Source organism: Mus musculus, chromosome 3, assembly GCF_000001635.26.
Source record: "Mus musculus strain C57BL/6J chromosome 3, GRCm38.p6 C57BL/6J".
Taxonomy (NCBI): domain Eukaryota; kingdom Metazoa; phylum Chordata; class Mammalia; order Rodentia; family Muridae; genus Mus; species Mus musculus.
The window spans coordinates 37,523,571-37,546,893 of record NC_000069.6 but is presented as its reverse complement, the minus strand read 5'-3'; the positions used below and the strand labels follow the sequence as shown (position 1 = coordinate 37,546,893).

Sequence of the window (23,323 nt, the reverse complement as noted above, 5' to 3'; positions counted from 1 at the left end):
AATTTTCACTTTGATTTCATATTTTCCTGTTTCATATTTTTATTATATTCCTTCTCTACCCCATTTTTCTTTTAAGAGGAATAGTATTTATGAAAGCTTAAGAAACATAATTACAGATTAAATGTGATTATTTACAGAATAAAATGTGTATCAATTCAGAGAATTAAAAATGAAGGTAAAATCATGTACAGATACATGAAAGAATTTCTGAATAAACAACTTTTAAAACTACCATATTTTCTAACCAAATATATATAAAGTTTATAGATGACACTGAGCAAGTACTGTGCTCAATGTGTTGTGCTAGATAGTCCCTTATTTTAAGGTCTGCTCACACGCTAAAGGTGAAGATAATAGCTACTATTGCCAATTTGACAAGATCTAGACGTGTCTAGGAGACAAACCTCCGAGCATGTCTGTGAGTTTCTAGATTTAATTAAGGTAGGAAGAGCCACCCTAGTGTGGATAACACCATTGTATGCATTAGAGTCCTGGATCAAATAAAAAGGAGAAAGTGTGCCGAGCATCAGCATTTACTGTTCTCTGCCTTCTGATTGCAGAAGCAACATGAACTGCTGCTTTCTACTCTAAACCCCCAAACTATGAACTCAAATAAACCCTTTTTTTCCATTAAGTTGCTCTGATAGTTATTTTGTCAGAGTAACGAGAAAAGTAATACACTGGGGTTCTGCAGCAAGGATTGGACAGGGAGCCAAGATTCACGTGGCGTCAGAGCATGGACCTCACTGAGCAAATCTGGGTTTCAACAAGGTGATGTACTTAGTTGTACTAAAATATACACTTACCCTGAGCCTTGAATGTTAGTCCCGCAGAGAACTAACCAACAACGAGGGTAATTCATTCACACGGAGTCCTTTTCATCATTACACAGTACACAGTGATGATTACCTTTATAAACACTGTGATTTTAGATTTCAATTGGTGGTGCCTGATACACAACACTGTAGCATTTCTGAATGCATCACACTTGGGTGACATATGCAATGGTTATATTCTGTAATATCAGTTTCTAGCTAAGAGAAAGCAATGGCCCGATGCAAACAGTGTTCACTCCAACAGCCAGAGTATGTACTTTCTGGCTCAACAGAAGAGGTCTTTGTATTTGTAGACAGGGTCTCATGTATCCCAGGCTGACTTTTTACTTCCTATGTAGTATAGGATGATCTTTAACTGAGGGTCTGGTCTAAGGTTTATACCCAGAATTTTAGGTTTAGCGATAGACAACATCTAAAGACTCAGTCTCAGAATTTTTGTTTCTAATTTTAATGAAAAATATTTTTATCTTGATGTTTTAGTTCCCTAAAGAAGGTTTTTACCTGATATTAAGATTTAACTGAAAGGGGACCTGAGAATGCTATAGACTTCTGGAAAGGAAGGTGGAGGTGAGAGGGATGAGGAGAAAAATGAACACAATAGAAGACTGGAAGGGCTGCTGAATGCCACCACAAAATGTGCTGGTCACTAAGCACAGACCATGCCTAGACTTGGGATTTAGTGACAACTATCGTGGCACAAAAGAACAGCTTCATGCACAGCATGAAAATTTTCCAAGGATTTGGTGATAATAGATAAAGTATATCTTAAATACTATAAACTCACTGTCAGAACATTCAAGTACAGTCTATACCATTTAGTTGTTGCTTTATAGCTTGAGTACAGATTTTAAACCATATCATTTCCCTCTCTCCCACTCCCCTCAAACAATGTTTATATTAACATTTCATTTTCTTCCACTTCACTTTCTTATTACATAGTACTCATGATAGTTAAATTTATAATTTATCAGCATCTTCCAGGACAATAGGCAAGATGGGATTAGCATAGTCATGGAACAAATGAGAACTACAAGGATACTATTGACCTGGAGAACACAGTCATGAGGAATCCCTACACGATGTTATTCTTTAGATGGGGAATAGAATACTATGGCTACTTGTAGACTAGTGTATTAGTTCTTGTTACTCTGACTAAATACAATTTAGGCAAGGCAGGGACAGTTTAAAAGGGAATATAGTTTTTATTAGTTATTTTTTTGTTGCTGTGATAAGACACCATGACCAAAGCAACTTATGGAAGACTGAGAACTTTTTGGTCCACCATGGCAGAGAGGCATAGCAGCTAGCAGCAGGTATGGCGGCAGAAACAGGAAGAGGAGAGTCCACAGTTTCAAATGCAAGAACGAATGAGAGAACCAATTTTCTGAAAGTAGTTTCAGGTTTTAATATCAAAAGTTGCTCCCAGTGACATACTTCTTTCAATAAGCCTGCCATTAATTACCAAACCTTCCTAAACAGCACCACCAACGGGGAATACTCCTTATTCAAACCTCCACTTCCCACTTTCTGAATTCTAGAATCTCCTAGTAAAATCATAACGCAAAAAGATATGCTAAAACAACACATTCAATATAATTTCAACAGTCTCTATAATCTTTCACAACATCAACAGTTTAAAAGTCTAGTCTTTTCTAAGACGCAAGGCATTCTCTTAATTGTGCTCTTCCCCTTGCCCCTCCTAACCCTGTTTAAAAAAAAAAAAAAGAAAGAAAGAAAAACCTAACTACATACTTTTAATACACAACAGCGCAGAATATACACTGCCCTCCCAAAGGGAAGAAAATGAGCCATATTGAGGAATAGTGGACCAAAGAATGATTGAAACCCAGCAGGAAAACCATTCAACACTGTAGCTTCATGTTTAGTATTAAAGGACTTAGATGTCTCTGCCTTACCAGCTTTGCCGCCTGCAACATCCATTTCTCATATGGTTTGTTCCACTCTCTCTATGTAGCTCTTCATGGTAAATATCCCACTGTTCTGGCATCTCCAACATCTAGGTGTTCCCACTGTAAACCCAAGGTTCACTTTTGCTTCACATAATGGCCTCTCAGGGCTTGCTGCCTTTGCAGAGCTTCCATGCAGGGACTGTCTTGCCATCATGACTAGGCACTGAAGTGCCTAAGGTAAATGTGCCTAACTTGTGAGTTCACAGAAGAAAACACACAAGTTGAATCAATTAGATATGGCCTATCTGATAACAAATTCTTTCTTGCTCAGATATGCCCTTAAAAGTAGTATTCTAAAGACTCTGTATATAAGGTATAATTTTAACCCTTCTAAAATTTTTAAAAGACAAGCTTTTCCAAATGCCACATGAACCAGTGAACTTGTTTTGCTACCTAATGCTATGTTAGAAATGAAGGTCTTAAAGGTTTTGAAGGAAAGTGTCCAATGTTAGTACCTTTGTTACCTGAAGACAAAACTATTCTAAATATACAATACACATTGGGAAAATGAGGACTTATAGACAGACTTTGGAACTGGACCTGGTTCTACTAGTTAGCTATAGGACTTTGAGAAAGTTACTTTACCCTATAATTTCCTGTTCTATAAAATGGGAGGCAGAGGCAGGAGGATTTCTGAGTTCGAGGCCAGCCTGGTCTACAAAGTGAGTTCTCCAGGACAGCCAGGGCTATACAGAGAAACCTTGTCCAAACCAAAGAAAAGAAAAGAGAGAGAGAGAGAGAAAGAATGAATCACAATTCTGAACCCAAATGTATAATAAGTTGGATTGAAATAAATATATATCAGCAGTATCTATCAACACACACACATGGTGCTGAGTGGCTATGGGGTTGCCTATAGTTTCCCAACAAAAATCCAAAAAGAGTGAATTTGAGTGGATGTCACTGTGACTCATGGAGGATGTTTATATTTCATTAACTATTTTAAGACCCGGCAGGTAGAAATGCTTTTTTTGTTTGTACTTGTCTCTCATTCCTAAAGTTCAGGATCTGCTGAAGCTTTCACCCTCCCCTCCCAGAATAATAGAAACTGTTAAGTGGAAGCTCTAAGTTAAGATGACTACAAGGCATGCAAAAACACCAAGACAGTTTCATAGTCACAAATGCAGCATGGGTGGGAACACACAGAGAGAATGCAATACCAGAAATAACAAATAAGAACAAAAAATGGAGGAAAGATCAGGTCTAAGACATAGTTGTGCACACCAACTTGTGCAGCTAGTAAAAGTCTGACTGACTTTGAACCTATTTAAAAGGAGGTCTGCAGGGCTCAAAGTAGTACTTTTTCATCAGGCTTAGTGGCTCAGGCCTATACCCACTAAGCAAGAATATGAGGTGGAAGATGGCAAGTTCAAACCTAGGCAGGGTAACTTGTGAAGTGCTGTTTAAGATCATTCTTGCGAATTCTTTGAAGAATTTCACTGTGTGGTACTGGATGACATTGTTCACATCTTGAATCTTACTTAGCACGTAAATTGCTCATTAAGTCTTTCAAATGAATGTAAGTAAATCTCATTCCCATGTCAATGAAAACAGAATCTAGTTCATGCCTCCTGAAGAGCTCTCAGACATTCTCACTTCAACCTTGTTTCCCTGCCTTGTTGCTGTGTTCCAGACTCCAACTCCAGCAGATAGATACCCAGTGCTCAATCATTGGCCATGCCTGCCAGAAGACCAGGTAGGCTGCTGCCCTGGGACTTTCTCCCCTATCTCTGTTTCCTGAGACGCAATTCTCAGGGTTGCCCTTAGCACTGTAACAAATCATTCCCCACAGCCTCTATCAGCCGCATGCATTCTATGCAAACACACCACATAAGTAGGGCAGTATAACAGGCAAGACACAGCTAACACACTTTCTGGAAATCCAGAGAAAACAGAAAACAAAAACAAAACACTCATTCAACAAAGACAAACCCAGGAATCAGCACCTAGACCTATAATCACCCCAAACCCAGATGCCTAAACACCAGTATAAGAACAATCAATAACAGCAATGGTAATATAAATAATAAGCCAGAGCCCACCTATCATACCACAGTAGGCCCTGATTATTCCAACATCTGAATAAAAGATAAAAGCTTTAAAACCAACAAGCTATAATGAACATGATAGAGATCCTTAAAGAAGGAATGAATAAATCCCCCAAACCCAGAAAAATAAAAAAAAGTTTGAAGAATGAATAAATCCCTTAAAAAAGCCAAGAAAGAACACTTGAAGGAAGAAAAACAGTTCAAAACCTGAAAATAGAAATAGAAGCAATAAAGAAGACACAAACTGAGGCAATTCTTGAAATGAAAAATTTAGGAATGGGAACAGGAACTACAGAGGTGAATTTCACCAACAGAATAAAAAAGATGAAAGAGAGACTCTCAGGCATGACATGTAGGTCAAAGAAAATATTAACTCTAACAAATTCCTCACAAAGAACATCCAGGAATCCTGGGACACTATGAAAAGACCAAACCTATGAATAATAGGAATAGAGAAAGGAGAAGAAAACCAGCTTAAAAGCCCAGAAAATATTTTCAACAAAATCAAGGAAGAAAACATTACTAAAGGAGATGCCTATAAATGTACAAGAATTACAAAGAACACCAAATAGGAACAGAAAAGAACGTCCCCCTTGGCACATAATAATCAAAATACTAACTATATATAATACAGAAAGAATATTAAAAGCTGTAAAGAAAAAAGACCAAGTAAAACACGAAAGTAGATTTATTAGAATTACACCGGACTTTTCAATGGAGACTCTAAAAGCCAGAAGGGCTTGGAGAGATATATCGCAGACCCTAAGAAACCATAGATGCCAGCCCAAACAAAACTTACAATCATCATAGATTGAGAAAATAAGATATTTCATGTTAAAACCAATTTAAACAAAATCTAGCTTCAAATTCTGGCCTATAGAAGGTGTTAGAAGAAAACAAAAAGCCCAAAAAACTAAACCAAGGAGGTTAACTACACACATAAAAACACAGGAAATAGGGGGGTGAACTCTGCAGCCAGTCCCACAGCACCCAGAGGAGGCTCCACTCCCAGGTGCTCTAGCATGCCCAGGATCTTAGGATCAGGGGTGAGTAGGACACAAAATCTGTTCCAACACTACCAGGAGTAACCGGGACCAACAGGATCCAGGGACTCAGGAACCCCGCCCAATCAATGGCTCAGGTTCCTTCTGGTCTGCACTGGTTTACCTTGGGTACAAACTCTGCAGCCAGTACCACAGCACTCAGAGGAGGCTCAAATACCAGGTACTCTAACTCAGCCAGGATCCTAGGAGCTTGGTCACATCAGGATCTGAGGGTCCCAGAGGCAGCTTGACTCCCAGGAACTCTGACACACCCAGAATCTTAGGATCACAGGATCCCAGAATCTCAGAGACAGCTGAACTATGAGGAGTTCTGATACAACCAGGATTACAGGAAGGACTGGCTCCAGTCAGATAGCACTGGAGATATTCATATGGAGGGAGGCTAGTGTAAGAACATAAGCAACAGAAACCAAGGTACTTGGAATCATCGGAACCCAATTCTTCCACCATAACAGGTCCTGAATACACCATCACACAAGAAAAGTCAAGACTGGGATCTAAAACCACTTCTCATGATGATGATAGAGGACTTTAAGAAGGATATAAATAACTCCTTTAAAGAAATACAGGAGAACACAGGTAAACGGTAGAAGCCTTTAAAGAGGAAACACAAAAATCCCTTAAGGAATTACAGGAAAACAAAATCAAACAGGAGAAAGAAAGGAACAAAATCATTCAAAAATCTAAAAATGGAAATAGAAACAATAAAGAAATCACAAAAGGAGACAACCCTAAAGCCAGAAAACCTAGAAAAAGACCAGGAGCCATAAAAGCATCACCAACACAATACAAGAGAGAGAAGAGAGAATCTCAGGGGCACAAGATTTACACAAAAGTCAAAGAAAATGCAAGATGCAAAGAGCTCCAAAGCCAACACATCCAGGAAATCCAGGACACAATGACAAGACCAAACCAAAGGATAATAGGATAATAGGTATAGCAGAGAACGAAGATTCCCAATTCAAAGGGCCAGTAATTATCTTCAACAAGATTATAGAAGAAAACTTCCTAAACCTAAAGAAAGAGATGCCTATGAACATACAAGAAGCCTACAGAACAACAAATAGACTGGACCAGAAAAGAAATTCCTCACATAAAAATCAAAATACCAAATGCACTAAACAAAGAAAGAATATTAAAAGCAGTAAGGGAAAAAGGTCAAGTAACATATAAAGGCAGATCTATCAGAATTACACCTGACTTCTCTTAAGAGACAATGAAAGCTAGAAGATCCTGGGCAGGTCTCATACAGACCCTAAGAGAACACAAATGCCAGCCCAGGTTACTATACCCAGCAAAATTCTCAGTTACCACAGAGGGAGAAATCAAGATATGCCAGGACGAAACCAAATTTACACAGTATCTTTCCACAAATCCAGCCCTACAAAGATAATAGATAGAAAACACCAACACAAGGAGGGAAACTACACCCAAGAAGAAGCAAAAAAGTAATCCTTCAATAAACCCAAAAGAAGATAGCCACACAAACATAATTCCACCTCTAACAACAAAAATAACAGGAAATAACAACCACTTTTCCTTAATATCTCATAATATCAATGGACTCAATTCCCCCCAAAAGACATAGACTAACATAGACATAGAAAGTCTAGATATGTAAACAGGACCCAACATTTGCTGCATACAGGAAACACACCTCAGTGACAAAGGCAGACATTACCTCAGAGTAAAAGGCTGGAAAACAATTTTACAAGCAAATGGTCCCAAGAAACAAGCTGAAGTAGTCGTTCTAATATTGAATAAAATCAACTTTCAACCAAAAGTTATCAAAAAATGATAAGGAACGATACTGGTCAAAGGAAAAATCTAACAAGATGAACTCTCAATTCTGAACATCTATGCTCCAAATGCAAGGGCACCCACATTCATAAACGAAACTTTACAAAAGTTCAAAGCACACATCACAACGATACAATAATAGTGGGAGACTTCAACAGCCCACTCTCAGATGGACAGATCATGGAAACAGAACTAAACACAGACACAGTGAAACTAACAGAAGTTATGAACCTAATGGATCTAACAGATATTTATAGAATATTTCATCCAAAAGCAAAAGAATATACCTTCTTCTCGGTATCTCACAGTACCTTCTCCAAAATTGACCATAATTGGTCACAAAACAGGCCTCAAGAGATACAAGAAGATTGAAATAATCCCATGCACCCTATCAGACCACCACAGACCGAAGCTGGCCTTAAATTCCATCAAAAACAATGGAAGACACACATACACATGGAAGCTGAACAACTCTACTCAATGCTAACTTAGTCAAGGAGGAAATAAAGAAAATAAGGTTTTATAGAATTTAATGAAAATGAAGACACATCATACCAAAACCTACGGGACACAATGAAAGTAGTTGTAAGAGGAAAACTCATAGCTCTGAGTGCCTCCAAAATGAAACTAGAGAATGCTTACACAAGCAGCTTGACAGCACACCTGAAAGCTCTAGAAAAAAGGAAGCAAACACACCCAAGAGGACTAGACAGCAGGAAATAATGAAACTCAGGGCTGAAATCAACCAAATAGAAAGAAAAGAACTATACAAAGAATCTCAACAAAACCAGGATCTGGTTCTTTGAGAAAATCAACAAGATAGATAAACTCTTAGCCAGACTAACCAGAGAGCAGAGAGACACACAGACAAATTAATAAAATCAGAAATGAAAAGGAAGACATAACAACGGAAACTGAGGAACTCCAAAAAATCATCAGATTCTACTACAAAAGTTTATACTTAACTAAATTGGAAAATCTAGATAAAATGGACAGTTTTCTAGACACATGCCAGGTGCCACAGTTAAAACAGTATCAGATAAACCATCTAAACAGTCCCATAACCCCTAAAGAAATAGAAACAGTCATTAATAGTCTCCCAGCCCCCCCCAAAAAGCCCAGAACCAGATGGACATAGTGGAGAACTCTATGAGACCTTTAAATAAGTCCTAATACCAATACTGTTCAAACTATTCCACAAAATACAAACAGAAGGAAAACTACCCAATTCATTTTATGAAGCCAAAGAATTATGCTTATATCTAAATGACACAAAGACCCAACAAAGAAAGAGAACTTCAGACCAATCTCCCTTATGAACACTGATCCAGAAATACTCAATAAAATTCTTGCCAACCGAATCCAAAAACACATCAAAATGATCATTCACCACGATCAAGTAAGCGTCATCCCAGGGATGCAGGGATGGTTCAATGTAAGGAAATCTATCAACGTAATTCACTACATATAAAAACTCAAAGAAAAAGTATTTGACAAAGTTCAGCATCCCTTCATGTTAAAAGTCTTGGAATTAAAAGATCAGGAATTCAAGGTCCATGTCTAAACACAGTAAAAGCAATATAGAGCAAATCAGTAGCCAACATCAAACTAAATGGAGAGAAACTTGAAGCAATTCCATTAAAATCAGGGACTAGACAAGGCTGTGCACTCTCTCCCTATCTATTCAATATAGTACTTAAAGTTCTAGCTAGAGCAATTAGACAACAAAAGGAGGTCAAAGGGATACAAATTGGAAAGGAAGAAATCAAAATATCACTATTTGCAAATGATATGATTATATACTCAAGTGACCCCAAAAATTCCACCAGAGAACTCCTAAACCTGATAATCAGCTTCAGTAAAGTAGCTGGATATAAAATTAACTCAAACAAATCAGTGGCTGTTCTATACTCAAAGGATAAACAGGCTGAAAAAGAAATTACGGAAACAACACCCTTCACATTAGTCACAAATAATATAAAATACTTTGGTGTGACTCTAGCTAAGCAAGGGAAAGATCTGTTTGACAAGAACTTCAAGTCTCTGAAGAAAGAAATCAAAGAAGATCTTAGAAGATGGAAAGATCACCCATGCTCATGAGTTGGCAGGATTAATATAGTAAAAATGGCCATCTTGCCAAAAGCAATCTACAGATTCAATACAATCCTGATCAAAATTCCAAATCAATTCTTCATAGAGTTAGAAAGAGCAATTTGCAAATTCATTTGGAGCAACATAACACCCACGATGGCAAAAATTATTCTCAACAATAAAAGAACTTCTGGGGGAATCACCATCCCTGACCTCAAGCTGTATTACAGAGCAATAGTGATTAAAAACTATATGGTATTGGTACAGAGACAGGCAGGAAGATCAATAGAATAGAACTGAAGATCCAGAAATGAACCCACACACATATGGTCACTTGATACTTGACAAAGGAGCTAAAACCATCCAGTGGAAAAAAGACAGCATTTTAAACAAATGGTGCTAGCTCAACTGGAGGTCAGCATGGTCTCTTTGTACAAGGCTCAAGTCCAAGTAGATCAAGGACCTCCACATAAAACCAGAGACACTGAAACTTATAGAGGAGAAAGAGGAAAAAGCCTTGAACACATGGGCACTGGGGAAAAATTCCTGAACAGAACAACAATGACTTATGCTCTAAGATCAACAATAGACAAATGGGACTTCATAAAATTGCAAAGCTTCTATAAGGCAAAGAACACTACCAATAGGACAAAAAGGCAACCAACAGATTGGGAAAAGATCTTTACCAATCCTAAATCTGGTAGGGGACTAATATCCAATATATACAAAGAACTCAAGAAGTTAGACTCCAGAAAATCAAATAACCCTATTAAAAAATGAGGTATATAGCTAAACAAAAAAATTCTCAACTGAGGAATACCGAATGGAGGAGAAGCACCTAAAGAAATGTTCAACATCCGTAGTCATTAGGGAAATGCAAATCAAAATAACTTGAGATTCCACCTTACACCAGTCAGAATGGCTAAGATCAAAAATTCAGATGACAGCTGATGCTGTCGAGGATGTGGAGAAAGAGGAACACTTTTCCATTTCTGGTGGCATTGCAAGCTGATACAACTACTCTGGAAATCAGTTTGGCAGTTCCTCAGAAAATTGGACATAGTACTATCTGACGAGGATGTGGAGAAAGAGGAACACTCCTCCATTTCTGGTGGCATTGCAAGCTGATACAACCACTCTGGAAATCAGTTTGGCAGTTCCTCAGAAAATTGGACACAGTACTATCTGAGGACCCAGCAATATCACTCCTGGGCATATACCCAGAAAATGTTCCACTTGTAACATGCTCCACTATGTTCACAGCAGCCTTATTTATAATATCCAGAAGCTGGAAAGAACCCAGATGTCCTTCACCTGAGGAATGGATACAGAAAACGTGGTACATTTATACAATGGAGTACTATTCAGCTATTAAAAATGATGAATTAATAAAATTCTTAGAGAAATGGATAGAACTAGAAAATACCATCCTGAGTAAGGTAGCCCAGTCGCAAAAGAACACACATGGTATGCACTCACCCCCTTTTGTAGAAGAAACACTACAGCTTATACTACATATTGACCCTCATACAGTTCAATATCCCACTCTCATCAATGAAAAGGTCATCTAGATAAAAACTAGCAGGGAAATGCGGAAGCTAATTGACCTTATAAACCAAATGAACCTAACAAGTATCTATAGAACATTTCATCCAAACTAAAAAGAATACTTCTTTTTTTGGCACTGTATAGAACCTTTCCCTAAAAGTGACCACATACATGGTCACAAAGAAAGCCTCAACAAATACAAGAAAATTAAAATGACCCCGTGCAACTTATCAGACTACCATGGATTAAAGCTTGATATCTACAACAACAAAAAGCTTTCAAACTAATGGAAACTGAACAACTCTCTATTGAATAAAAAATGAATGGAGATAGAAGTAAAGAAATTAAAGACTTTCTAGAACTCAATGAAAATGAATATACAACATACCCACATTTAGGGGATACCATAAAAGTGGTGCTAAGAGGAAAGTTCACAGCACTAAATGTCTATATAAAGAAAATTGGAGAGATCTCATACAAGCAACCTAACAGTGCACCTGAAGGCTCTAGAACAAAATAAAGCAAGCACATGCAAAAGAGATGGGAAGAAATAATCAAATTGAGGGTTGAAATCAATAAAATAGAAACAAAGAATCAATGAAACAGAGTTGGTTATTTGATAAAATCAACAGGATAAACCCTTATTCAAACTAACTAAAAGAGAATATCCAATTTGAAAACAAAAACAAAAACAAAAAAGGATCAGAAACAAAAAAGGAGGCGTAACAACAGACACTGAGGAAATCCTCACATACTTTAAAAAACCTGTACTCCACTAAAATAGAAAAATCAAAAAGAAATGGATAATTTTCTCAATAGGTACCACTTACCAAAGTTAAATCAAGATCAGATCAACAATTTAAGTAGACATATAACCCCTAGTAAAATGAAAGCAATCATTAAAAATCTCCCAACATAAAAGCCCAGGGCCAGAATTCTACCAGACTCTCAAAGATGGGCTAATGAGCTAAAGACAATAGTCCTCATCCCACAGTTACCCTGACACACAAACCACATAAAGACACAACAACAAGAAAAAGAGAATCACAGACCAATTTCCTCTATGAACAGAGATTCCAAAATACTCAATGATAATACTTGCAAACAGAATGCAAGAACACATCAAAAAGATTATCCACTATGATCAGGTAGGTTTCAACCAAATGTAATCCACCTTTGGTGGCATGAATAAAAATGGCCCACATAGGTCCATAAGGAGTGGGAATATTAGTAAATGTGGCCTTGTTGGAGGAAGTTTGTCACTGGGGGTGGGCTTTGAGGTCTGAGATGCTCAAGCCAGGCCCAGTGTCTCACTCTCTTCCTGCTGCCTGTGGATCTAGATGTAGAACTCTTAGCTCCTCTCCAGCACCATGTCTGCCTGTGTGCTACCACATTTCCTACTATGATGACAATGAACTATAACTCTGAACTGTAAGCCAGCCTCAATTAAATAATTTGCTTTATAACAGTTGCTGTGATCATGGTGCCTCTTCACAGCCCTAACCAAGATACCACCATATAAATGGACTGAAAAGAATGCCCCCCCCCCCAAAAAAACCCAAAGCATGATCATTACATTGGATGCTAAAAAAAGCTGACAAAATTTAATACCCCTTCAGATAAAAGTCCTGGAGAGATTAGTGATACAAAGGATATACCTAAACACAATAAAAGCAATTTATGGCAACCATATAGCCAACATCAAATTAAGTAGAAAGAAACTCAAAGCAGTTCCACTAAAATCAGGATCAGACAAGGTTGCCTATTTTCTCCATATCCATTCAATATTCTACTTAAGTCTTTGCTAGAGCAATAAGACAAACGAAGGAGATCAAAGGGATAAAATTTGGAAAGGAGGTGAAAGTTTTGTCATTTGCAAATTGCAGTATACATAAATCAACCTAAAAATTCTACTAGAAAACTCCTATAGCTGATAAACACTTTCGGCAAAGTAGCTGAATACAAGATCAACTAAAGAAAATTAGCAGCCCTTCTATATACAAATGACAAAGGGACTGGGGAAAAAAAAATCAGGGAAACAACCCTTCACAATAACCTCAAACAAAATAAAATATCTTGGGGTAACTCTAACCAAGCAAATGAAAGACTTGCATGAAGAAATCTTCAAGTCTTTGAAGAAAGTATTATAGAAGATATAAGAAGATAAGAAGACCCATGCTCACCCAGTGATATTAAGAGAGTAATGGCCACCCTACTAAAAGCATTCTACAGTTCCACTACATTCCCCATCAAAATTTCAATGGAATTCTTTATAGACCTTGGGAGTCCATTCTCAATTTAATACGGAAATTTAAAACAAAACATACAAACAAAAAACCAAAACCAAACCAAACCAAACCAAACCAAAAAAACCAGCCCAGGATAGCTAAAGCAATCCTGAACAATAAAGGAATTGCTGCAAGTATCATCAACCCTTATTTCAAATTATATTAAAAAGCCATTATAGTAATAAAAACTGCATGTCACTGGCATAAAAATAGATATGCTGACTAATGGACTCACACATCAATGAACATCTGATTTTTTTATAAAGAAGCCAGACATACACTTCATGATTCTGTCTTTTCTTACACATTATCTGAATACCCTGACTCTTTATAAGTAGTTGGACATCTAAAGAACCAACCAAATTATCTAAGGTAACAAACCCAATATAGAAATCTAGAGCTTGCGTTCCTTCTGAAAGACTCATGACCTCTTCATGCTTTGGCTTCTCTAAACATTTGATGGTGTGCTATATGAAATTACATGTTTCTCTTTACAGTAATTGTCTTTACCTTTTTTAATCTCCTCCCTCCAAATGTACAGCCTGTTTGAAGTTGAGCATCTATGAGGTTTTAATATATTTATTTCATTTCCCAAGTACAGTGAATAATATTTGCAGTTTAGAGAGAAAGGAATATAGAAACTAAATTCTGTATTGATATATGGACAGATCCTGTGATGTGCACAGTGAGCGCTACAGGACTAGAGAAGTCAGGACTCAGAAGCTGGGAAAGAAAGGGACAGTGCATATATTTGATCTAAGTCCTACTGCCAGTCTCTAGGGTTTCCTTAAGTACAAATGATTCTGTCAGATAGAAGGCAGAGATGCATGAAAGTATAGTGTGGCCTACAGTCAAGTTGAACACAAATGGAAGAAAGAATTATATGCAAGGAGTAGAAGATAAGGCAGAAAAAGTATGTCAGACTCAGAAGTGAACTTAGATATAGTCTGCCTGTTGTATGGCTTTGGGGAAATGTAGTTGTGTATTGTTATCAGATGTATGTTACTGTTAGACTGGTGGCATATGTAGCTGGCTGGCCAGATGTCTTCATGTAAATTAGGGGTTCCTTTATCTGCTTGGTGGCAGCTTCCTGGTAAAGCATAAAACTTAAAACTTACACACACACACACTTGGTATGTGTCAGTTCTTTTCACCTCATAGGTAACACCTTTGCGAGCACAACCTTCATGTTTGGGGAAGCCTCTGTTCTTTGTGTCTTGTCCATTCAGGTTCTCTCACACTCAATACAGTGCTAAAATGCTCATTCTAGGTCACTTAATGGATTGCTAATTTCAGATTAAGGTTATCTTTTACCTGAAACTTGGCAAAATTATTTCATTATGTCCAGACAAATAAAAGTTTGATCAAATCAAACTGCAGTGCACATGCACAGGTAATCAGGCTTACTAGTTAAGCAGTACCACAGTATTTACTTTTATGAGTTTATGGAACTAATAAATGCTCATGTTACAATTCTGAGAAACAGCAAATGAAGCTATAGGCTGGTCAATACTTTAAAAATATTTATTGCGTTTTATTGTATGTGTTATATGCCAGAGTGTATATATGCTGAGACATATTTCTATCCCACCGAATAGTACTCTTTTGGAGGTCATTGAAGGTGGAAGAGAGCTTATGCAGCTGGGAGAGGCTCCACATAACCAAAGCAGATTATTCAATATCTCTCCTTATATAGTGGACTTCCCTCCAGTTTTACTAGAGAAAGGTTTCTGCTACTAATATAATATCTTTTTGAAAACTACTCATGTTTCAAAACCACCACCACCACCACCACCACACAAACCACTAAATTCTAAAATAAAGCTTTCCTGGAGAAACACAGCTCTCAGTTAGAATGAAGATGTGGAAAGAATTTTCATTTCCAAACACAATTTTTTACTTCATATTCTCAAGCTTAGTAGATGTAGTCTTCACATACTTGCTATTTTTATTATTTACTCTCAACTGAAAAGTAAAAACTGACAGGTGGTAGGCCAGCAAGAATGAATTTCACTAACAGTGTTTACAGAGACACATTAAAATGGCCTTTCTAACAAATATAGGATTACTTAGTTTTGTGGACTAAAGTTTAGGTCTTCTGTTTTATTCCAATGGTCTGCATGTCTATTTTTGTACCATATTGCCACTTTTATCTCTGAGGGAAGCTGAATCTGTAATGCTTAATGGACACTGACTGTCTACAGTATTCAGAAATGAAAAATTCAACCCAGATGCCACATAGCCAGTAGCTTTTGGCCTATGCTAGCAGTTTCTCCAAAGCAGAGGAAATCATCTCCTATCACCAACAGCAAAGAGGCCAGCTATAGTATACACTTAGAGATAAAAGTTTTCCAAAAGTAACCAGAATGACAACAAAACAACTTTAAACAAAATCAAAGCAAAAGAAAACAACAGGTGGCAAAAAACAACCCCCCCCAACCCAAAACGACTCATTTCCTTCCAAGCTGAATTTTCATCTCTTTATGGCAGGCAGCACTATCCCATTAGCCAGAAGGCAACCAGAAGCCAAGCATACCCTTCTAGAGAAACCCAGCTGCTGGAGATGGAAGCCAAGACAGCTGATCACTCCCTCATATCCTTTTGCTATCCCACTTCTATCAGATACCTATTACATCAAACTCTCAGAGACAGAAAGCACAACAGTGGTCCTCAGGAACACAGGGGAAGAGACTGCAGCCCAGTGGTTCTCAACCTTCCTAACGCTGCGACCCTTTAATACTGACCCTCATCCTGTGCTGACCCCAACCATAAAGTCATTTTTGTTGCTACTTCATAACTTTATCTTTGCTTCTTTTATTATGAGTCATAATGTAATTAACTGTGTTATCTGATGGCCTTAGGTGACGCCTGTGAAAGGGTCATTCAGCCCCCGCAAAGGGTTGCAACCTAGAGGTTGAGATCCACTGTGCTAGTACTTCCTGGGCTTACAATAGGCTTTACTTTGTATGATCTCTCCAGGAGGGAAAAATGGAATGTCTCAGAAGAGTTCCAAATTCTGCGTCAAGACAAGGCTTTTATAGAACGACATTGTCTGGCTAAAATGAAAACACTTGTTTGAAAGTAACCTCAACCAATCACAGTCATTAAAAGTAAGAGAATCATCTCTACCTCAACCACAGTTATATTGCTTTAATTAGAAACAAAAAGAAGAAATGTGACTGAGATTATCATCTTACATTCATTTTACTATTAAAAAAAAAAATCAAACCTAATTTTGGCCTTCAAACTGTAGCACTGTTGTCACTCTGATGAAAAGACAGACAAAAAGAGAGAGAGAAAGAGAAAGATGAGATCTTACATTTTTGTCTAAAGTTAAATTTTGACTGTTAAATTTCCTGTTTATCAGTTTTAACATTTAAAAACTTCTTTTAAATATGTCTTAGAACTGCCTAACTTTTTAAACCAACCAACCAACCAACCAACCAACCAAACATCCATCCCTTCCATCCTATCCCATCCATCCATCCATCCATCCATCCATCCATCCATCCATCCTATCTTCCCATCCCATAAATACCTGATTCTGGGAGAAGCCCATCTCCTCTGAATCAGACACCTCAGAGCTAATAGGATGCAGCCTGAGAAGTTGCTATTCCTCATAAGTTATTAACCATACATACACTAAATGAGGTCAGAGTGGCTTCCTCAAAGCCTGATCATTTGGGGCTTAATATAACTTAAGAAGCACAGAATTTACTACATTTTTTCTGTGGCAATTTGTAGATTGTGGCAATCTACATTGGATATTAAAACTGATTATAAAAATACTTCCATTTTGGATAGAATAAGACATGTACTATATGAGAACGTGCTAGATGGTATAACTGCTGGCACCAAATGAGTTTTTTCTTTCTGGCCAGATTAAAATTCACCAACTTTAATTTCTGTTTTGTTCTGAAGAATGACTATCATGAATTAGTTCAACATAAAAGGCAGGCTAACATCCTGCTAACTACACTTCCATTTTGTTCAGATGAGGGAATTAAAAGTTTCTTCTCCTTGTTCTTATAATTTGACATGTTATATACATGTTTTGGTAAGAAATATATATGAGTCTGGGGATGTGGTTCAGTGATAAAGCATGAATGAGGACCTGGGTTCAATTCCCAGTCGTGGGGGTTGTGGTAGTCCATGTAGAAAAGTTACTTAATTACTTCATCAAACTTTATTTTGTAGCAAAAATTGACTAAGAGGGAGATTTTCTAAGAAAAGAGAAAATGTTCATCTTCCATACATAGGAGCCATCTTAGGGCTTTTAGGGGCTAAGAATTCCTTTTTATGGTTAAGAGCAGATAGTCCCTTTTATTTTATTTTTTTTGAGATAATCTTTGTGATCAAAAGTAGATCAAATAATTAAAATTACACAATCACTTGGCAAAGTTGTTTATGACATTTTAATATCACCTCCCCAAGAAAATAGGAGAAACTTCTATTCTATTCTACTAATTGGTAGTTTAACAAAAAAGGAACAGAAGTTCAGTAAAGTATGCTAGCTGACTAGCTAGAAACGGGAGTCAGGAAGTCTAAAAGAGTAGTCAGCTTCTTCTAGTCCAGTGATACTCTCACTGTGCTATATGGTATACTAAAGACTAGTTTGAAAAATCATTAGAACTAGGTAAAAAATGAGATTCAACAGAGGTCAAGTAAGGTGTAATGTGATTTAGTAATTGTTTATTTGAAGATTTGTTGGTTCACAGTAAATTAACACAGGGGTTAGCAAGCAGCATCTTTTGCTTAATGACCATGAACCACACTGCTTCCCTTCCACCCCAATTTTTTCTTTTTGGGAAGTATGGGAGGTATGGCATGTAGGTATGTGTTTGGGGGTTGAACCCAGGGCCCTTTGCATGCTGAACATGTGGTTCTACCTTTGAGACACATCTGTATTTTGGGGAATTATCTTACCTCTGCTCCTGAGTAGGTGTCAGTTTGGAGGACAAGTTCATCCAGGTCAACCTCGTTACTGATCGGCATTGAGTGGAACTGCAGGTTCAGTATTTCCCTTCTGGTTGCTGCGTCCGGTAAGGGCACATAAATGATCCTGTCAATTCTTCCAGGCCTCATCAAAGCCTACAGAGATAGAATAGCAAGACTTACCTATGCTCAGAACTGACACTCCATGTCAAAGGCAGTCAGGAAAAAGAGAACACCTACTTTTTCAGTGTGTGTATCTGCACAACTATCATCCTTAACTAGCAAATAATATAAGTACTAGAGGCCCCATAATCTATTTCAGAATATAAACAGTGTCTAGTTGATTTCTAAAGATAGGAAAACAATAGTTCCAGGAAACTTTCTGAACAACTGCCAAGGTAAATAGAAAACGGTTAACATTTAGAGAAATGCACATATGACATGTACTTACTATAGGAAAAAAAAATTAAAAAAAAAAAAGAAAAGCTTCCTTCAATTAACTCACAAAATACAGACTAAGCTATTTGCTATTTAGAGAGCCCCAAATATAGCACAGCTATGATAAAGGAACAGGCCTGGAGATAAATTTAGTCAATTGAATGTTTTTAGCATTTTACTGAAGGCAAATGCCTATATTATGCCAGACCCAGTGAACTTACTCAGAAAATTTACTGAGCATGTGTTACTTGCTAGACAGCTTTGGTATTGAGGCAAAGAACAAATATGTAAAGTATACACGTGTAAAGCTAACTGTGGTGACAATTATGCAAACTTATGAATAAGAATCAATAAAGATGTTTTAAATGGGTGAATTTTATGGCATATAGCATCTCAACAAAGGTACTGAAATACATGTGTATCTTTTGAGGGAATGGAGTAGCATTTAGATGGATGGGCCAATCAGAAAAGCCTTGTACAAATACTCAACCTAAACACATGAAGGGATGTTGGAAGAAGATTCAAGGTAAAGAGAAGATCAAATATGAAGGAAAACAAGTGACATGTAGAAAGAGAGAAAGAAACCCAAAGAGTCTGAGGCATGGTGAATAATGAAAACAAGAGGTAAGAAGTGAGGTCAGAAAGACACACAAACACACTGTAGAAAATATTCTACTGTTAATGCTTAAAAGTAGAAAACTGAGATGATAAAATTTACATTAAAAGATCACTCTTGTGGAATAATATAAAAAGGTCTACTATGTCATAATCAGAGTTCTAGAAGGAAAAAAATTAGAAAAAAAATCTGAAGAACTAAGGGTCTCAAAATTTCTCCAAAAAGACAAGCAAAACACAAATTCATAGTCAAGAAGCTCCAACAGGATAAAAAGGAGGTGCTTCAGTCCAACTGCTAACATCTCCAACTAAAGAGTATCTTGAACACAGGTCACACAGTGGGAAACTGGAATCAATAAGCATTAGAACATGGTCCAAGAACGGAGTTGTGAAAGGAGAATTCTGAGTGCTTGTGAGAAAACACCAGGAAACAATTTGTGAATTCAGTTTCTTCAAAACACAGAACTGTTCTTGGAATGTGTTTTTATTCTCTTCCCAGGTGTAGTGGATAGGAGTTAACTTCAGCTGTTATTAGTCATACGCCTCTATGGAAAACATATTTTTATCACCTGTAGCTTGTGATTATGTAGTTTACTCAGGGGACTCTTCGTACCCTCTTAGAGTATAGATTGTCTGATGTTCTGAGTAAAGTTGGCTATTGCATGAGTCATTCTCATTTTTTAGGCCCCACTCTTCCAGGTTCATGCTGCCAACTATAGTGGGTAAACAACTCAAGACCCCCAACCCAACACACAGGCAGTTTATCAGGGGAATAACATTTTCAAAGAGCTGAAACAAAAATGTTACCCAGAACACTACCCATTAAAAACAAAACAAAACAAAAAAACCTTCAAGCATGAAGAATAAACAAAGTTATTTTCAGATAAAAGAACAACAACAACAACAACAACAACAAGGTTTCAGGAGATATATGTTACAAAACTGGTCAAGAAGCTTTACAGATTGAAGGCAAACAATACAAGGTAGAAGACAGAATCTTCCACAAGAAATGAAAGGCATTGGAAATTAAATACTTCAAAAACTGTAGACTCTTTTCCCTTCCCAAACACTAAAAATATCATTTTTATTGCTGGTATAATCAGAAAGGACAGTTTTAAAGCTGGTCTTGTGATAAATGCCCACAATGACAGCATTCAGATGCCAAGGCAGCACATGGAAGTTCAAGGCCCATCTAGAATACAAGAGAAGTATAAAACTAGCCAGGGTAACTTTGTAAACCCCATGTTAAATGAAATGAGAGCTAGTTTCAATGGCCAGAACAAAACCAAACCAAACCAACTAACCAACCAAACAAAAAACATTAAAATTAAACAACCATTTCAGAACATAGAAAGGGATACTCATTAAACTGTATTATAATGTTAGGCCATTAACTTCAAATTCAACAAAGATTATTATAAAGAATGAAAATTACAGAATGGCTTTTATAAACAAAAACCACCTAATCTTCAAAACAGTGGCAAACAGGATCTGATTTACAAAATCGATAATAATCAAAACCAAGTAAGAGTTATCTCTGGAACCAAAGGTTGGGCAAGTATTTGAATTTTATGAGAATACTTCATTGTACTTATTTAAAAAGTAGAAAAACTATGACCATTTTGATATATGCAGAAAAAAAAGCACTTGGCAATCAAATCAAGAGCTACTGATGACACTAAACTCATCAAACTGAGAATAGAGGGGATTTCCTTCAACATGAGAAAAGGTATTTACTTACTGAGTACCTGCAGCTAGAGATGTATTTAACATTGAAATATTGACTGCTACCTATCATTTCTTGTACTGAAGATTCTAATAGAGCAGTAAGGAAGAAAGAGAGTATAGTATATATAACATGTAAAGTAAAAAGTTAAGTTTAAAAAACCCCTGAAGATCATGTTTATATGTAAATTCTAAAAGTTAGATAAATAAATAAAATCCTATAAAAGGATTTTTTACCAAGCCTACACAGCATAAGTTTAGTATTTTAAAAACTTGGTTGCTACTGTATAATGAACAGTAAAAGCTCCCTTACTTGAAAATATATCAGAAGACTCAAATACAACCTGGAAATAAAAATAAGCAAAGAATTCTTCACAGAAAAACATAGAATACTCTAGAGAGAAATAAAATAAATAGCTAAGGCATGTTTGTAAATTAGATAATTCAACATTACTAAGATAATTACTCCAAAATTTATCTACAGACTGCAATTTCAATATAATCTTTTAAGTAAGAAAGTGAAAAGGTAACTGAGATTTATATATAAATTCAAGTGACAGAGGATATGAAAGCAACTATGTCCTTCCGGTACTAGATATTCCATTTAGGGTCATGCATGCATTAGATAAGTGTTCTACCACAGAACTATATTCTGTTCTTCAAAATAATACTTGGGAGAAGCTAGTTGCTAAAGAAGCAGGACTGTGTGAGAGAATGAGTGTAAAATTGTAGAGAATAGGATGGTAGAATGCCCCACGTTGGTTCTGAATAATGAAGGAACTATTTTATAAAAGGATGCTGCTTCAGTCTTGTCCTGGTGGCAGGAGCTTGAGACAGTTATGCTATTCTAGTCAGGAAGCAGTGTAGAGAGAGTATCTTGTGCAGCGTATGGAGCATCACCTGTCAATAAAATGCTATTGGCCTAGTAGATTAGGCAGGAACTAGGTGGATGGAAGCTATGGTACAGAGAATTATTGGGATAGACAGGTACGGGAGATTTGTCCTGAACTGAGGAAGACTGTTGCATGAAACAAAAAGGGAGAGTCACATGGCATGACTTGACCAGTTTAAGCAGGATAACTGAGTTTTGAGCTAGCAGAAATGAGCCAAAGCTATTGGCCTAGGCATTTAGTCATATATAAGAAGTCTCAGAGTTGTTATTTTGGGGAACTTGGGTGCAGGTAGCAAAGCCTACTGTTACTAAGCTCTTTCTTTGTATGGTGTTTAAGGTGGGTCTTCCCATCTCAACCAAATCTAAAAAAAATCTCTCATAGGCATGCCCAGGGGTTTGTCTTCTGGGCAACTCTAGATCCTTTCTATTGAGTTAACAACTTAACAATCAATATTAACCACTCAAACCATATACTATATAATTACATTTATATGAAATCTCAAGTAACAGAAAAACAAAGCAGTGTTGATGGTAACTCAAAAGGGAAAGATGGACTGCCAATGGCCAAAGCAGTATTTTTTAGTGAATGCATGTGAGATATTCTTTAACTTGCTTAGAGGTGGTTTTACATAAATTGGAAAATATACAATAGATCTAGTTTATTCTATGTACCTTACAAGAAAGCATAACTAAAGCAAAGTTTAAAGACACAGGAACTGTTATATTTTTTAGAGGTTCAGTATTTATGAATTAATGAACTTAACGGCAATAGATATTTTCTTTCTCTCTTTGGAAAGACTATTTTCTCTAAGTTTGGAAATTTACATAAGAATCACATAAGAGGTGACAACTTCTAAGCTGTCATAAAGTAATCACTATGATTTGGCTATAAATCCAAGTGACAGCTATTACAACTGTTTCAATTCCATAGCAAGCACTTCTTCATTCCCAATTAACCCATAGTGCCAATGCTTAGGGTCTGCTGACTCTATGTATAATGTATGTACAATGTATAGGTCAGTAGCATCCTATCTCATGCTAGTGTTAATAAACAGTCTAGTTAGCACTAAAAG

General features: G+C 36.9%; 1 protein-coding gene and 1 long non-coding RNA gene across 7 annotated transcripts in view; one reads left to right on the top strand and one right to left on the bottom strand.

Moving 5' to 3' along the window:
- Positions 1-4,547, top strand: part of Gm36412 — a 60,043-nt gene extending 55,496 nt beyond the window's left edge. The window contains exon 3 of the long non-coding RNA XR_001783808.2: positions 4,440-4,547. This is a non-coding gene — a long non-coding RNA (predicted gene, 36412). The remainder of the gene's footprint in view (positions 1-4,439) is intronic.
- Spata5 (spermatogenesis associated 5) overlaps positions 1-23,323 on the bottom strand; it is a 159,194-nt gene that overhangs the window by 32,203 nt on the left and 103,668 nt on the right. For 4 of the 6 annotated variants that reach the window (NM_001163511.2, NM_021343.3, XM_017319672.2 and 1 more), the window contains exon 15: positions 18,572-18,736. In NM_001163511.2, coding sequence (NP_001156983.1) covers positions 18,572-18,736 — 165 coding nt within the window. Of the gene's footprint in view, positions 1-16,874; positions 16,912-18,571; positions 18,737-23,323 lie in introns of all 6 variants that reach the window. The other 2 variants (XM_030252736.1, NM_001310473.1) reach the window with 1 other exon arrangement.